This window comes from Podarcis pityusensis, assembly GCF_964106645.2.
Source record: "Podarcis pityusensis genome assembly, chromosome: 2".
Classification (NCBI taxonomy): domain Eukaryota; kingdom Metazoa; phylum Chordata; class Lepidosauria; order Squamata; family Lacertidae; genus Podarcis; species Podarcis pityusensis.
The window spans coordinates 25,340,940-25,359,122 of NC_138029.1; the positions used below are offsets into that span (position 1 = coordinate 25,340,940).

The following is an 18,183-nucleotide window of genomic DNA, read 5'->3' on the forward strand; positions in this document are numbered from 1 at the left end:
GGACATAAAGAATGATCTTACCATCCTAAGGCTTAGCTGGGAGGTCCATGTTCTCTCTGGATCAATGGAGGATTTTCTTCTTCTTCATCATCTTCAAAAAAAAAAGGGGGGGCCTGTCAATGGCTAAGAACCTAAGAAGAGGCCTTCTGGATTAGACTAAAGGTTTACCTAATCGAGTCTCCTGTTTTCTACAGTGGCCAACTAGATGTCTCAGGGAAGTCCATGAGGATAAAGTGAGGGATAAAAGGCCTATCCTGCTGTTGTCTCCTAGCAACTGCTATTCAGAGACCCATTTCCCTTTGATTATGGAGAATACAGCCATCACGACTGGTAACCAGCTTGTGCCAGTCTAATACCCTGGGAGAACTTCCTGGGCTTGCCAGAGTGGGACTAGAATACATCTATATTTGTAATACTGAATAGATTATAAGGCCCTCACACTCTCTGCTCCTAAGCTGACACAATGCTTATCCCCGCACTTAATACGTTACCTTAAAATGAGAGTGGGCTAGTGTGCAGTAGTTGTTAGGTAAAAAGGTAAAGGACCCCTGGAAGGTTAAGTCCAGTCAACGGCAACTATGGGGTGTGGCGTCCATCTCACTTTCAGGCCGAGGGAGCTGGCATTTGTCCACAGACAGCTTTCCGGGTCATGGAGCCAGCACCACTAAACCGCTTCTGGCGCAACAGAACTCTGTGATGGAAACCAGAGCGCATGGAAATGCCATTTACTTTCCCACCACTGTGCTACCTATTGATCTACTTGCATAGCGTGCTTCCAAACTGCTAGGTTGGCAGGAGCTGGGACAGAGCAATGGGAGCTCAGCCCGTTGCGGGGATTCAAATCGCCGACCTTCTGATCGGCAAGCCCAAGAGGCTCAGTGGTTTAGACCACAGCCTTTACCTTTATAGTTGTTACAGCAGACTTCTGCAAGCTGCTGCCCTCCAGATCTTTTCTCCTGCTTGCGAATGGCAGGCAGTAAAAGAATAATATTCCCCTGCTTCTGGGCTAGGTTCTCTCCTGTTAGCCTGCTCTGTGGAATTCTGACCCCCTAAGCAGCTTTCTCCACAGAGAAGTTGTCTGTCTTAACAGTACAGTGGTACCTCAGGTTACAGACACTTCAGGTTACAGACTCCGCTAACCCAGAAATAGTACCTCAGGTTAAGAACTTTGCTTCAGGATGAGAACAGAAATCGTGCTCCGGTGGCACGGCAGCAGCAGGAGGCCCCATTAGCTAAAGTGGTGCTTCAGGTTAAGAGCAGTTTCAGGTTAAGAATGGACCTCCGGAACAAATTAAGTACTTAACCTGAGGTACCACTGTACAGAGCTACAAAGCACAGGTAGTCACCATGAAAAAGCTAGACAGTATCACGTTGATAGCTGAAAACTGACCCACAGAGCTCCTTTCCGTCCCAGAGTAATTCCCATTTGCTGTCTGAGTGAGACAAACGTACGATAAAGCCCCTGAGTTCTGCAGAGATTTCATGTGCTTTATGATGGTTTTAAAATATGGAAATTGCAAAAGATGATAAACACAGGACGCCTTCAGGAACTTCAGACATTGCACAGGCTTTCAGGATCAGCTGAATCTGCAGAACTCTGCCACGGACATTGCCTATGGGCTGCTCACATCACAAGACATTAAGATTATAGGCATGGTTATGTGCTACACTGCAGTGAGGATGGATGAGCAAAGGCTTTGCCAGCACTTCCGCCTTATTTATTTATTTTATGTGCCTTCTCAGTGGCAGTGCCCAAACTTTGGAATTCCTTCTCTGGGGGAAGTGAGACTGGCTCCTTCTTCTTGTCCTCCCAGTGGCAGCTGAATACTTTTCTGTTCCATCAGGCTTTTGGGAACTGACTGCTTTTAATGAACGGGCTGGTGCCGTACATTTGAAGGCAGCCCTGTATAGGGAAGTTTTTAATGTTTAATGTTTTATTATGTTTTTGTAAATGCTGGAAGCTGCCCAGAGTGGCTGGGGCAACCCAGTCAGATGGGTGGGGTACAAACATTAATATAATATAATATAATAATAATCTTTATCATCTTTCTTGTTTTAATAGATTTTGTATATGTATATAGTTTTGATTCTATTACTGTTTCAATTGTTTTTATTGATTGCTCATTCTATGTTTTTAGCAGTTCTCATTTTTACCCGTGAGCTGCCTTGAGCCCAATGGGTATAAAGGTGGGGAATAAATGTATTTATTTCTTATTCATTCATTCATTTACTGCTTCTTTATGTTGGCAAACTGTAATTTAAGGGGTTCATTCCTTATTCATTAAAATGTTGCTCAAAGGTATAATTTTGGCATGCAACAGATCCTGTGTGAGCTTTGGAATGTGAAGTTTCTTTTTAAGTAAATAATAATAATAATAATAATAATAATAATAATAAACCGATAGCCACTGCTGACGAGCACAACACAGCTACAGTTTCACAGATGTTATTTTGCCAATATCCGTTATTTTGTAGTTGCCTTCATTCTAAAAGGTAAAAAGGTAAAGGTAAAGGACCCCTGGGTGGTTAAGTCCAGTCAAAGGCGACTATGGGGTTGCGGCGCTCATCTCGCTTTCAGGCCAAGGGAGCTGGCGTTTGTCCACAGACAGCTTTCCAGGTCATGTGGCCAGCATGACTAAACCACTTCTGGCGCAATGGAACACCATGACTGAAGCCAGAGCGCACAGAAACACTGTTTACCTTCCAGTCGGAGTGGTACCGATTTATTTACTTGCACTTTTTGGTGTGCTTTTGAACTGATAGGTTGGGAGGAGCTAGGACAGAGCAACAGGAGCTCACCCCGTCATGGAGATTCGAACTGCCAACCTTCTGATCGGCATACCCAAGACGCTAAATGGTTTAGACCATAGCGCCACCGCTTTCTCCTTGCCTTTATTATACAGTTACAGATGCTTCAGGTTACAGATGCTTCAGGTTACAGACTCCGCTAACCCGGAAGTAGTATCTCAGGTTAAGAATTTTACCTCAGGATGAGAACAGAAATTGCACAGCGGCAGTGCGGCTGCAGCGGGAGGCCCCATTAGCTAAAGTGGTACCTCAGTTTAAGAACAGTTTCAGGTTAAGAACGGACCTCCGGAACGAATTAACCCAAGGTACCACTGTATAGCCATAACAGCCCATATGGTGGGCCAGGGCTTCTCTCCTGACATTGGTGTCGCTGTGAGCTTACCTGGATTGAGCAGGGGAGGGTCAGGTTGGTGGTGAGGTTGGAGCTGTGCAGATGCCTACCCAGATGAGTCGCAGCAACACCAGTTGTTGGGGGAGAGGCTCCTTCTCACATGATTGGCTGTTACTCTTTCATCTCCAATGTTCCCCTCTTGCCAAATGGTGATGGCATTACAGGGTTGCGTCGTATGGAGGCATTTTAGGAGGGGAAATACGTCTGTGGTGGACAACATTCTTTCAGCCTGCTTTCCCCCCCATGCATTAGCAAAGTTATGCATTAGAGGGCTTTTGATGCCATTGCTTAATGCTTATCATTCTTCATTCTTTTGCCAGCTTCTGAGCTTTTATATCTTCTTCTGCTACTGTCTACGAAGCAGGCATTAACAGCAAGCTAAAATCACACTAGGTTGGAAGTTTTTTTTCCTTTAAGACCTAAGCTTTCCAATGTAATAAAGGCGACAAACGTCAGCTTCCCATAGGCATCTGGTTGGCCACTGTGGCAACAGGATGTGGGGCAAGATGAGCCCCTTGCCAGATCCAGCAGGCTCTGTTCAGTGGTGGAGGAACCTTCTCTGGCACCCATGGCAGGGCTGCCTGTACGGAGTGCCCATGTGCGGCAGCCCATGTGGCCACCTCGCGCAAGTGACTGCCCGTATGCCCGCCTCGCGCAAGCGGCAGCCTGTACGGACTGCGCATGTGTGGAGACTGTACAGGATGCCGCGCATTGCACTCCATACGGGCTGCTGCTCGCGCGTGGTGTTCTTATGAGCTGCCGCTTGCATTGTGCCTGTATGGGCTGCTGCGCAAGTGGCATCCTGTACGGAGTGCGCACATGTGGCAGCCCATACGGTCGCCGTGCGAGAGGCAACCTGTACAGACGCCCCTATGGATGGCGCATGAGAGTGGCAGCCCGTACCTACTGCTCACGCCCTCGGCCACTCTACAGCTGGGGGAAGGCAGGGGCCATCTTGTCACACCCCCCCCCAGAGTGGCACCCGGGGCGGCCCGCCCCCTCCGTCCCCCACTTTGTATGCCCCTGGCTCTGGTTATGTTTTTTATGGATTCCTCAGTCAAAGTGCAGGAGACTCTTAATCTCAGGGTCATGGGTTGGAGTGTTATGTTGGGTGAAAGATTCCTATGTTGCAGGGAATTGGATGTGGTCCCTTCAGACTCTACAAGTCAGTGATTCTGTGAATAATCAATACATAAATCAAAACAAGAAGTAGAACAGTGGGTATCCCACATCAATAATTTCCACGGATGCTCTTCCTCCAAATTCTAAACTGTGCAGAGTGAAAACACTTTAGGACCGACACATTTCTTTCAATAGAAGGAGAGTCAATACATCATAACAAGAAGACATGAACTCATTTCTATTCTCGCACACACATCTCATACCACGCAGAGTTGAAATGGACCATGAGGGTCATCTGGTCCAACCCCCTGCCACGCATCTTTTGCCAAATGTGGGGCTCAAACCCTGAGCTTAAGAGAATCGTGCTTCATCAACTGAGCTCTTTCCAATATTCCAGCACCAGTCATTTTGCCACCACCGCCAGCACCCGCAGGACCCAGTTTTGTTTCCCCTCAGTGAGGTCCCACGACACCCAGATATCGTCCCAACATTACAGTAACATCTGCAAACGCCAAAGGTTTCCCTAGAACAACATTAATGTCTCATGCATGCAGTTCAAAAATATCTTGATTTTTTTTTGTGGGTGCATGCAGTTCAAAAATATCTTTATTTTTTTTGTGGGTGGGTAGAATTCAACATCGCACTCTTCTGATCATTCCATAAGCGAAAGCATTTCAGTCTGCAAAGAGGCATGATCTTCACTCTTCTCCTGCCTTTAAATGCATTTAAAGTTACATAATTATGCAACTATACAACAATTACATAACCAATATTAATCATATTATTTATTATTTATTTATTGTGCTGGCATAATATGAAAGTTAATATATTAAAACAGAAATATAAAATGCAGGTTTAAATATCATACATACAAAAACAGGGGAAAGAAAGAGAAAAACATACACACAAGAACAAGAAAGAAAGAAAACTTGCATGTAATTCCAAGCAGGCCATTATCTTATAAAGAGCCAATACTTCCTGTTCAACCTTCCCAAAAGATTTAACTATGTTCCAGTAAACTATAACCAGTATTAAATTGTTTCTAAAGGAAGGAATTTCTATTTTCCCATAGTCTTTTAGAATGTGCCAGTTTAACCACTGTTTGTCACACATTCCCCTCGAGACGCTAATGTTTTCCCCCTGTAATGTTGCATAACTTCTACATGTACTGGAACAGGAAGGTAATTTACAAAATTGGGTAGTCCTTTTTTTCTGGATTGACTGAAGTGCATAGGCCAGTTCATAACCTGTAATATATTTCTATGACGGCTTTTATCTACAACTCTGCCATAAAATTCACATTTATTTTTATTTATTAAAAAAACCACACAACCGCCTTTCCAACAACTTTGCCCTCACAAGGAGGAGTCCTGAATAATTATAAACAAGAACAACAATATCAACATTAATCAGATTCATATCCGTACTGCACCCTTTAAATTAAGCAGGACAACTTCACTTAGATGGAGATTAATAGAAAGCAGAGTGAAATGAAAACCTCGTAAGGGTTTTCTGAAAAAAGCCACAGGGATTGGACCATACCAACATCATTTGGGAGGGCATTCCAGAAGTGCAAGGCCACCACTGAAAAAGCCCTGCTCCTGGATCCTCTCAGCCTAACATCTTTTATGGACAGACAGTAGGCTCTCAGCTGATCTTAGAACCTGGGCCAAGCAGTCTTTCAGGCTTAAGACTTCAAAACCAATTGGACTTTGTTTCCCATTTGGAGCTCACAATTTGAACTAGCAGCACCATGCATCCTTCTCATTTAAATGCTATTTCCTGCTTCAAACACTTAAGTGTCCGGCCTGATTTTCAGTCTTCCCTAAATATATATACATTTTTAAGCTACCTTTAAAAAGGTTTTTTTAATAAAAAAAATCTGGAGTTGCACCACAGCTGCTGATACCTCCTCCTTTTGCATGATGTTTCTGGAAGTTTTTAATGTTTGGTGTTTTATCATGTTTTAATATTCTGTCAGGAGTGGGGTATAAAATGATAATGATGATGATGATGATGATACCACTTCAGCTATATAAGGATGGACACTCAGAGTGTGTTCACCCTTAGGAAAGATTCTCAGAAAAAGATACCTAGATTTTTAGTGCAGCTTCAAACCTTTTGTTAGAAGGTACAAATTTACTTTCTGGCTTAGTGTTGTGAAGTAGCAAGACGACAGGGGGGAGGAAAAGGAGGAAGAGGATCCCGGCGAGGGGCGTAGCAAAGACGGGGATACACCAGGGACAAGCGGGGGATGAGGAAGTACTCATAGGGTGACGGAGGATGGCGAGGTGATGGGGGTCAACGCACAGGTACCAGAGGTGGACCCATTGCCAGAGTAGCCTCCGTCTCCACGAACACAGCGGGATCTGAGGCATAGGGAGCAGTGGGAGGGGCACTCTAGGAGGCTGAGGCAGGCAAGGGCCCATAGCCCAGCTCCCTAGGTGGCCAGGTGGGGCTTGCTAGCTCTGAGATGAGGTGTGTGATGCCTCAGCTGTAGGCTTGGAGCAGGTGAGGGTCACATGGCTCAACAAGCCCAGATGCTGTAAGATACAGCGGTACCTCGGGTTAATAACTTAATTCGTTCTGAAGGTCCATTCTTAACCTGAAACTGTTCTTAACCTGAGATGCCACTTTAGCTAATGGGGCCTCCTGCTGCCGCCGTGCCGCTGCCACGCAATTTCTGTTCTCATTCTGAGGTAAAGTTCTTAACCCAAGGTACTATTTCTGGGTTAGCGGAGTCTGTAACCTGAAGCGTCTGTAACCTGAGGTACCACTGTACAAAAGAGGGGCTGTGCCTGCTCATCTGCCCATGTTGATGGACCTTGGCTTGGATGTTCCTGGACCGCCATGGGACTGTGTTTCGGGTTTGACTCTGGACTGTATCCGGACTGCTGGACTTCAGACTTGGCTACTTGGATTGGCGTTGGACTCTGTTTCCGGAGCTTTGAACATCGGTTGTGTGGATTGACCCCTGGACATTCGAGTTTTGGACTTGGCATACTGACTTTCTTCGAGGTAGGCCGGGGGTTCAGGACACTTGACTAACCTAATCTATGAAGACCCATTTTTGCCTTCAGCTTCCCAGTCAATGGAGTTCAGTACAACATAAACATTGGAAGAAGGCAAGCGAGAGTCCTACAGAGTTGATTGTGTCTCCTACTCTAGAAGCACAAACCCACAGGACAAGCAAGAGGCCATATGTGTGAGAAAGTGAGAGTATTTGTTTTTTGTGTGTTAAGAGAAAGAGAGACTGTGTATGTGTGTGAAAGAGAAGGATTGTTTTAAGCGAGTGTACGGGAGGAAGTGTGCAACTCGCAGAAGTTTTATAGATACTTCATTCCTTGAATGCTACGTTGTGACTCGACTGTAGTCTGTGGTGAAGATGGCTCACTCAACCGTGAGTGATCTGCTGTATAACGGTCTTCAGTTCGCTCTGTGAATCTGTAGCCTCATTTGTCCTCCGTGGTTTGGCTCACTTCCTTGAGTGATCTGTCTTAGGTGTGGTTCGACTTGGCTGCCATAAATTCACCGACTGACCTTCAGAACAGGCATAAATTCACCAACTGTCCTCCTGGACCTGCTGTTATCTGAAATGTCTTGTAAATAAAAATTAATTTCTTAATTACGCGATGCATATATGTGAGCAAAATGTGAGATGTAGGTTGCAGCTGGTTTCCCTGCTTATGAATGCAGTTTCTGTATTGTGCTGGTGATTCATTAGGGAATAAAGGTAAACCCCGCGATGGGGTGAGCTCCCCTTGCTCTGTCCCAGTTCCTGCCAACTTAGCAGTTTGAAAGCACACCAGTGCAAGTAGATAAATAGGTACCACTGTGGTGGGAAGGTAAACAGCGTTCCTGTGCACTCTGGCTTCCATGACGGTGACTAGACTTAACTGCCCAGGGGTCCTTTACCTTTTACCTATTAGGGAGTCTGAATTGTGTGCTGGTCTCTGGTATTATGAGTATGGTTGCATCGCTCAGTTTCAGGAGACTGGCAAGCACAACTAATCGTTCTACACAGGCTCTGCTCTTTTAGCACTGGGCTTTTCAGTTTATTGTTTGGCTCTGTCCCTGGGTGCACGAATTCTACCTGTGGGCAGCAATTCGTGACAGCCGTGCTCAGCGCCCTCCCTGCAGGCCCCCACCTCTGTATCACTAGGGTGTGGCACTGAGTGCACTAGCTCCTACCCCCTGGACTCTTATCCCTGAGCTTTAGTCAGGTCCTGGGATGAGAACTATACATGTGACTGAGCTCACATACACACCATAGATTTCGAGCAAATGACTTCCTCCAAAGAACCCGGGAACTGTAGTTTGTTGAGGATGTTGGGAGCTGTAGCTTTGCGATCAATTCTTGTGATTCATAGAACGGTAGACTTGGAAGGGACCCCGAGGGTCATTTAGTCCAATCCCTACAATGTGTTTGAAATGCATGGCACGGGGCAATACTTAAAATCATAATTGCAATATTTTTAATAGCAGCGAAGTAGAAATTAAAAGACCGGAGATTTGTTGATCCGGAGAAATCCTGGTTCGTCCGCCAGTCTTTTAAAAGTACAGTGGTACCTCGGGTTAAGTACTTAATTCGTTCCGGAGGTCCGTTCTTAACCTGAAACTGTTCTTAACCTGAAGCACCACTTTAGCTATCGGGGCCTCCTGCTGCCGCAGCGCCACTGGAACAAGATTTCTGTTCTCATCCTGAAGCAAAGTTCTTAACCTGAGGTACTATTTCTGGGTTAGCGGAGTCTGTAACCTGAAGCGTATGTAATCCGAGGTACCACTGTAACCTGTAATTGAAGAGAACGCAAAACAACCTGCATTTTCAAAATATTGTCACCAAACAATACGGAGTGCCTCCATTTAGATGGCAAGAAAGTCTTTATTGAGGGAAACGCGACTGTTTATCTTGGGCAGTGTGTCTTGCTTGCATGTATGTGTTTAGACTAAAAGCTTAAGGCAAATTAATTCAGAAGATGCTCAATGGCTAGTCATGCTGATATTTCTGTATAGTGACAATATTCTTCCGAGAGGCTGAGCATTCCCTGGTATATGTACTACCATGCGAGGCGAGGGGTCGCCACTGTTGGAGGCAGACTGCTAGACTGCAGTACGGCAATTCCTATGTTATGAAACTGCCATTGGATAGACACGAAGTCTCGCAACGTGGTTGCATGCTCGCTCTGCTAGGCAATGCTTCTCTGCAGCTTTCCGATTACATAGCAGAAGACTGTGCGCGGCCGTTTCCATTTCCTGCTTACATTTTCCAGTGGGATCTGTGCGCCCCCGCTGCACAGCAGTCGCCTCCAAGTAGATGGCTCCGTGTATCTTAATCCCACCCACCTCCCTCCTCGAGCATGAAGACAACGGAGTCTCCTTAAAGAAGCTCTCAATGGGCTGTCCGGATGAACTACATTACCCACAAACCAACGCGCTGCTCGTAGAAAGGACGTCTGCGCACTAAGGCACTCGGATCCAAGTTTGGAGCTTTTAGCTGCCAGTCCTGGCCCATCATGTAGGTGCAGCAGAGCCTTCCTTACCATTGCAATAGGGGGTGAAAACCCACTTTGCAATCTGTTTTGCAAGGTGTGCAATTGCAGTTCCTTCCTCTGCAAGGAGATCTGCTGCAGGGAGTCAGAAAAACTCCAGTTGCATGAAGACTGAGCGCTTGCAGTTTTCATCTTTGTTGCAAAACTAGCTACTGAAGAGAGAAGGCAAAGTCTTTTGTGTTCCCCTCCCCCATCAAAGCAGAGGGGAAAATGTCTCAGCCGAGAGGTAAGGCTCCGACTTGCGTTCCTTGCAGATATGCAAAAAGTCGTCCATGCATTATGGAATTGCATGCATGCAATTTTGGGGATGCAATTGCATTTTGAAGTTTGAGGCTTTGAATAGCTCTCAGTTGCATTTCCTGTTTAGAATGTACCTTTTTTTTCCCTCCTTGCAGACACACACTGGCGCGCGCACACACTCACGCACATACACACAGGCACACAGGCACACATAGTTCCTGTAAGGCAGGGCTTGCAGTTCAGCTGTGCATTGACGTTATTTGCATTCTTCTGCTGGGATTACAGAGCTCTTTTTTTGCCTTTTGCACAGTCAGGGCAGATAAAGGCTTTTGAAGGGCTTATGCATTTAGCTGCTGTATATTTTCTTTTTTTCTTTTTCCAAAAAAGGCGAAATGCAAATCTGCAAGACAATTTACCTTGCAAATTTAAGCCAAACTTTGTATTAAAAAAAATAAAATTATCTGGAGGAAATGGAAGGTGAAACTTGAGTGGAGTTACTAAGAATTAAATATATGCCTCTGTTTCTATGGGAAAGTATTGTTCTGATGCCAATGCTGAGCTCATTTTCCACAGACCTAACCCCCCACCCCCCCCCGTCGTCGCAAGCTGTGCGTGTAGTTTGAGGAATGGATTTGAGAAAGTTACGCAAGGAAGTCTACGTTTTCTTATACTGGAACACGGATTTCTTGGTTTGGGATGTGTGTAAATGGAGGGAGAGCAGATCTTTTTCTCAAAAGTACTGGAGAAGGTTTTGTGTCCTCCTAAGGCTGGCAACACGGTTTAAAAGATGGGCAAACGTGGAAGGATAATGGACATGGAATAAAAATGTAGACAAGCGTCCCCTTCAAACTTTAGAAGAGTAATGTTGAAAGTGGGAACTACTGTAGCCATCCTGCGTGGGTCTTGCAGTTAGGGGAGGAATCTAGTTGTCTCTGCATGGATATACGGATTCAGTTTTCTGGGTTTTATTACATTTTGCATTACAAATATCTGTCTTACAGAGGTTGCAAGACTTGTGGGTTTGGATTCTGTGCACAGTGGTGCAGAATGCATTTTGGGAAGCCACTTGTATGAGTTCCTTTATCGACGACTTCATTTTCCCCTCTGCAGGGTGGTCGGGAAAGGGGGCTAGAGAGGCAATGGGTGCTAATCGCAGTGTTTAATGTCAACCCCCCCCCTTTCCCTAGTTGCACTTTGTGGCGGCTGAATTGCATAATTTATTCCCTATTTACTGCAGTCCTCTCTTCGGGCCAAATGGAGGCTGATTGGAAGCTCTCCGCAGAAAAGAGCCCAACAGGTTTTTTTTGCCAGTCTAAAAGGATGGCTAGCAGAGAATGTGGCACTCTTCCTTTCTCTTCGGATCCAACATGTTGATCTAGTTAGCAGCCAAGAGGGGAATCCATCATTTGATACACGGAGGAGGAAAAGGGGAGGATGTAAAAACCTGAATCTCCCTTCTCTTGCCTTGGAAAAACTGATTAAAGCTGGAGGAGAGAGACAGTGAAAAAGTACTCCTTTTTTTGAGGGACTGGGTTTGTCTAAATTGAAGGGAAAAGTGCACCAATTCATTCAGGTTAGATCTTGCTTTCATTCAGTTTTGTTTGTGGCCAGGATCCATCATCTTGTCTGGTAAGGCCATCATTTACCAGCCTAGAATTCCGGTTTCCTTTCCAACTCTCATTCTGTCCACGTGAAGCATTTCCATACATATATTTAGATGTGTAGAATGCAATTTTCAGGTAGATGAGGTTGTGTGTGTGTTTTTTTAGGTACTATAAAGAACACAAATGAAGCAAATGTGGGCTCCGAAAACATCTAGAGACCTTTATTTCAAAAGAATAAAGGTGTCTGTATGCAGCAGAAGAACTGTAAGGGGTAGTGTGTTAAACCGGCAGAAAGAAAAAGGCCTAACTTTGAGGTTTGTGGGGGTAACTGTGTACACGGAACTTCAGATTGTAAGCTCATTGGGGACAAGCGACTTGTCTTTTGCTCAGGTTACCCTGCAGTGTTAACTGGTGGGTTGGACAACAGGGAGTGAAGGAAGTAAAAAGCAAGGGTTACAAGGCTTCAATATAAAGGAAATACAATTGCATTTACTTGATATTTCTTTCAGCCGAGCATGAGAACTATGGGATTCTGTGGATTGTTTTTGAGATGCTATAAGAGATGCAATATTTTAAAAATAATACACCTTGACAACTGTAATGGCACAAAGGAATCTTCTTTTGGGTATGCTTTTTTAAACACGAGATTGATAAAGGTAATGGTAAAGGTAAAAGACCCCTGGATGGTTAAGTCCAGTCAAAGGCGACTATGGGGTCGCAGTGCTCATCTCGCTTTCAGGCTGAGGGAGCTGGCGTTTGTCCACAGACAGATTCCCGGGTCATGTGTCCATCATGACTAAACCACTTATGGCCCAATGGGACACCATGATGGAAGCCAGAGCGCATGGAAACGCCGTTTACCTTCCTGCTGCAGCAGTACCCATTTATCTACTCGCACTGGCATGCTTTCGAATTGCTAGGTTGGCAGGAGCTGGGACCGAGCAACGGGAGCTCACCTCGTCGCGGGGATTTGAACCACCGACCTTCTGATCGGCAAGCCCAAGAGGCTCAGTGGTTTAGACTACAGTGCCACCCATGTCCCTAGATTAATAAAAGGAGAAGCTAGCTCCCTGCCATGCAAATGATTATTCAGATACAGTGTCCAAGGGGCTGTCACATGGAGGATGGAGCAAGCTTGTTTTCTCCTAAGACTGAACCAATGGCTTGCAAGTTACAAGAAAGGGGATTCCGACTAAACATCAGGAAGAACTTTCTGACAGGGAGAACTGTTTGACTGTGAAAGAGATCACCACCAGAGATGGTGGACTCTCCTTCCTTGGAGGGTTTTAAGCAGCGGTTGGATGGCCACCTGTCATGGATGCTTTAGCTGAGATTCCTGCATTGCAGATCACCCTTAGGTTACCTTCTGATTCTGTATCTTTTTTTTTTTTTATTACCTAAATTGTGGCATTTATTTCTGGTCTGTGGGATTTTCTTTTTTATAAGCGCAAGCTGCTGGTCCTGACCCAAATGGGGAACGTTGATCATGTGAAACCTTTGTCTGGGTGCCACCTCATTCTGCTAGCAGAAGCGCCAAGGCAGACTACATAAGGGGGGCGCATCCATGGGGCAAGCCAGTTCTTCTGAAATGGCAAGCTAATCTAGGACTGTTGGCATACGGAGGCATTTCCAGGTACCCTCACCTCGTGGTAAGACGGATTTAAGTGGTACTTAGCTCTCAACAATGTTGGAATCCCCTCCCTTTAGTGCATGGATAGCTCAGTTGGTTAGAGTAATGCCAAGGTTGCAGGTTCGATCCCCATCCTATGGGACAGCTGCATTTTCCTGCATTGCAGGGGGTTGGACTAAGATGATCCTGAGGGTCCCTTCCAACTCTACAATTCTATGATTCTATATTATATCAGACAGGCACTGTATCTTACTGTTCGGAGTCTGCTGAAAACCTTCCTCTTCCAACAAGACCTTTAAGCCGATATCTTTCTCAGTCTGTGCTGGAATTGTTCTTAGGTGTTGTAATTCAGGGGTCACCAACCCGATGACTCTGGGCACCACGGTGCCTGAAAATGCCTTCATGGCAAAGACCCCAAACTGAGCTTTTAAAGAAATTATTTAAAGTAAGCCACTAGCTCTCCGAGAAAGAAATGTATAAGGGTACCATGCTAAGTGATTTCTGTGAAATTAGCCAGTCTGGCTGTTCCCACCTGTTAGTTGTTTTCAGTCAATAAATGAAATATGCCCCCTTTGAAAACCTTTTGCATACCCCGGGACGATGGAAATACAGATCTAGGCGAAAGCCATAAGGTTGCAGTCCTAACCTTACTTTACTTTTGAGCGCTGTTGAATTCAGCAGGACTTTGTTAACATTGTCAGGACTAAATCCCGTTTTAGCTCACAGTCTTTTTGGTTTCTGATATTGAACCGTTCACAATTATCTCAAGGCTCCTCCAGACATCCTTCTTATTGCACATTCATCCTCACCTGTGCTCGTTATGCACTCAAATTGTTTATGCATGATGGCGCTTTCAATGCCATTTGCACATGCAAATATTTCAGGGTGATTATACTGCTTTGGCTGTCATCGGTCAGGGCCCTGAAGTTTCCTGCTAAATATCTGCAAATTTTTATACTACAAATCCTTTACAGTCGTATCTTGGTTCTCGAATGCCTTGTGACTCAAATGTTTTGGCTCCTGAATGTCGCAAACCTGGAAGCAAGTGTTCCGGTTTGCAAACTTGTTTTTGGAAGCCGAATGTCCGACGTGGCTTCCGATTGAGTGCAGGAAGCTCCTGCAGCCAATCTGAAACTGTGGCTTGGATTTTGAATGTTTTTGGAAGTTGAACGGACTTCGGAGCAGATTCCGTTTGAGAACCAAGGTACGACTGTAATAATAACAATAATATTATTTATACTCTGCCCATGTGGCTGGGTTCCAGCAAAATATAAAAACACAATAAAACGTCAAACATTAAAAACAGGACTGCATTCAGATAATGTGCTGAAATGTACCCACTTATTTGATGTAACAACTCCTGCATAGTTCCTATTGATGCCAGGCGCTGGCATTCCATTGTGTGTGGAAACGAGCTTTGGTTTAGCCCTGCAACCGCAGCCTGAACCCAAACCCTTGAAAGTGTACAAATAGAAGCATGGCATCATAGTGCAACTATCTTACACTTAGTGTAGAGGGTGAGCACTTTTTTTGGGGGGGAGGGGTGGAAACACAGAAAACAGAATAGGTAGAGTTCAAGTGTGGATGCAGTGACGCAGAAACTTTAGAAAGTATAAGAGAACAGCTGAGAATGTGGGCTGATCTGATAGAAATCCATTTCAGATGCCCTACCAGTGGCATAGCGTTGTTTGCTGGTGCCCAGGGCATGCTGGGCGGGAGGGCTGTGCTCACACTGTTAGTGGCGGTGGGAGGGCAGCCTAGTTGCTGACGCCATTGGAGCGACTCCACCCCCACCAGAGCAAAGTGGGGCTGTGCTGAATTGCCTGTCGGCCTGCACAGGGGGGAGTCTGGCCAGCGGGCAGAGAGGAACATCAGGCCATGCCACACTGGGCTCACCTGTGTGGGGACGCCTAGTTTGTGCTCCCTCCCTGGCACTCCCCACGCCATGCGCCCATGCCCTACTAATGCATCAGTGCCATGTCGCTGCATACAGCTGCTATTAAACAGCAGTCTGGAGGGGGCCTCAATATTCCATTAAACCCTTATTGAACCTGGAACGCTTCACAAAGGAGTTCAACAGGTGTATGGCAGCCACTTTGAGCTACCAAGTCTAATAATGCCACAGACAGCGCTTCTGAAGGGGTCGCGAGGTTCTCTTGACTTTAGCTCTTTGCTAGTTCCGTTCAGAAGAGTTGGCTGTGATTGCGTTCGGTTAAGTTTTGCTTTGCTTTCGTGTGCAATCTTGATCGCGTAGCTAGCGTTAAGGCAACGTGAATGACTATTTACAGAACTAGTTGCAAGAGGTTAAATACTGAAGTAATGCTCTCCATTGTTTAGTGGAAGGATAATTAGTTCTGGGTGCTTGAAATCGGCACTTAGCTGGAATTAGTCACTGAAAATTATCCCCAGGTAAAAGAGCACAGCAAAGGTTGAGCTCCAAAGTGCCCTGTGCTGGAATGGAAAGTGCTTCAGCTCATGGGGGGGGGGATGCTGGGAGAGAGAATAGGAGCTGCAGACCTTTTGCGAGTCTTCGAGGTGCATTGAGTTCCCCTGACCTTCAGGAGAGGCCTTTCATGATAGGGAGGAAGGGTGGCAATGGGTTTCGGCAGGTTCTGTTGCATGCAGGGTATCCCCTATGAAACCTAGCCGTGGCATATCAAGAGCAGCATCTGCTAAGGTGAAGTTTCTTTGCTCATTCAAAAGTGTTCTTTATTTCACTGCTTATAAATATACATAAGAAGCCACTTCTGTGGAAGCCCTTTGTAAGGGCTGCTTCTGCAGTGGGCCTCCTCCCCCTGTGTGCCCCTCCACTTCAAAATACAGTGGTACCTTGGGTTACATACGCTTCAGGTTACAGACTCCGCTAACCCAGAAATATTACCTCGGGTTAAGAACTTTGATGAGAACAGAAATCGTGCAGTGGTGGCGCGGCAGCAGCAGGAGGCCCCATTAGCTAAAGTGGTGCTTCAGGTTAAGAACAGTTTCAGATTAAGAACAGACCTCCAGAACGAATTAAGTTCTTAACCTGAGGTACCACTGTAAGTGGCTGTGAGGAGACCCCCCCTCCACTGCCCAGAACACTGGAGGAGAGGAGCGATTGTTACATCTGGCAAGCTGATGTAGTTTCCCAGACGGTACGATTGTCTTAGCTTGATGCTAAATTCCACCCAGTGTGATGGACGCAAATATTGGATTATGTTGCTAGTTCCACTCTGCATCAGTTTCAGGTTGGGGCGGAAGGATGCAAAACCAACAAGAACATTAAAAACAAGCTTAAAATATTCCGTACTTGAACCTCTGTGACTTGTGGAATAATTAAATGCATCCTCTTCCTTTTTTTTTTTTAAACAGTTGATAATGTGTTTGGTGTATATATCCTCCCCTCCGCACACGGAATAGGTTAGAAAAACAAAAAAAGCAAACAGGAGAAGAAGGCTTCTTCGTTGGTTTTCTGATTTGCGGCTTCTAATATGCGTCAAGATTTTGCATGGCTCAATCCCATTTGGATGTAACGACTTGAGAAATGGGGATGTGTAGTGGAATTCGGCGCAAGATGTGAACAGCATCTGCTGTCTTTGAAAAGTGGTAGAAAAACGGTATCCATTGCACACATGCCAGATTTTCGTTGCAGCTGTGCCTCTCGGGATATTTTCTTGTAGACTGCCATGGTGATGATGTTTGTGAAGGGCAGTTTGAAAATTAAATTAAAAAATAAAATTAAATTAAATACAGTGGTACCTCAGGTTACATACGCTTCAGGTTACATACGCTTCAGGTTACAGACTCCGCTAACCCATAAATAGTGCTTCAGGTTAAGAACTTTGCCTCAGGATGAGAACAGAAATCGTGCTCCGGCGGCGCGGCAGCAGCAGGAGGCCCCATTAGCTAAAGTGGTGCTTCCGGTTAAGAACAGTTTCAGGTTAAGAACAGACCTGCAGAACGAATTAAGTACTTAACCCGAGGTACCACTGTACTGGTAACCCAATGCTTGCCAGTTGCAAGGGACTGATTTTGTGCAAGTCTCTTTATGTCCCTGAAGAGGGATCTGGAGCCTTGCTGCACACACGATCCGTGGTAGCTCTTTAGGCAAAGTTCTATCTTTCTGACTCAAGTCAGGCATGAGGTTTGAGAGTGTGAACTTGGTACAGTGACTTCTGGATCCCAGTTGCATCCGCGGAACCTGCCCCATGCTGTGACGCCCCTTTTGCGGTGAGCTTACCAGGGTGGCTGAGGGCTGTTTGAATTTTCCACAGTGCCCTAGAGTGATGCTCACAGCTGCTTGCCGCTATTGGGCATCAACTCAGTGTTAGAAACTCAGATGTATTAGCTGGGTGCCAAATGGCTCCATAAGCCAAGGTTGTAGTTGCCAAACATTTTTGGGGCCAGACAGCTCAAAAGTTGTATTTTTCGATTTGACTTTTTGGTTCCTGAAATTCATTCTGATTGTGTAGATACCATATAATGGATAGAATTCTGCAGGATGTGTTGTTAGTGTGTGTGAAAACAGACAAGATCCAAGTCTTCCCATTCATTCACCTCCAGACGGTGGAGACATCAGGCACCATCCTGGCTCCCAGACATTTTCACTTGGTGGGACATGGTAGCTAGCCAGGTGCAAAATATTTGGAAAGAAACTATGGCTTATCATACTGTGCAAGTTGGGCCAGCGAGATCTATGAAATGCACAAAAGCACTAGATTTATTGTAGACAATATCTTTTTGTATTGTATATTCCATTTTTGTTAGATGCTATAAACTTTTGTAGGAGAGGTGGGGAATAGTGGGGAATAGGAAGGCATGAAAAAGTGAAAAATTGCTTAAGTCCACTTACGTAACGTG

The 18,183-nt window shown here is 45.5% G+C and overlaps 1 protein-coding gene and 1 long non-coding RNA gene across 3 annotated transcripts in view; one reads left to right on the forward strand and one right to left on the reverse strand.

The window, feature by feature from the left end:
- LOC308471176 overlaps nucleotides 1–18,183 on the reverse strand; it is a 124,637-nt gene that overhangs the window by 14,642 nt on the left and 91,812 nt on the right. The gene's annotated exons all lie outside the window — the stretch shown is intronic.
- MAP2K6 (mitogen-activated protein kinase kinase 6) overlaps nucleotides 9,655–18,183 on the forward strand; it is a 74,634-nt gene continuing 66,105 nt past the window's right edge. Inside the window, exon 1 of one of the 2 annotated variants that reach the window (XM_080994935.1) lies at nucleotides 9,655–10,096. In XM_080994935.1, coding sequence (XP_080851061.1) covers nucleotides 10,081–10,096 — 16 coding nt within the window. In that variant the 5' untranslated portion in view covers nucleotides 9,655–10,080. Of the gene's footprint in view, nucleotides 10,097–11,438; nucleotides 11,684–18,183 lie in introns of those variants that run through there. The other variant, XM_080994936.1, reaches the window with a different exon arrangement.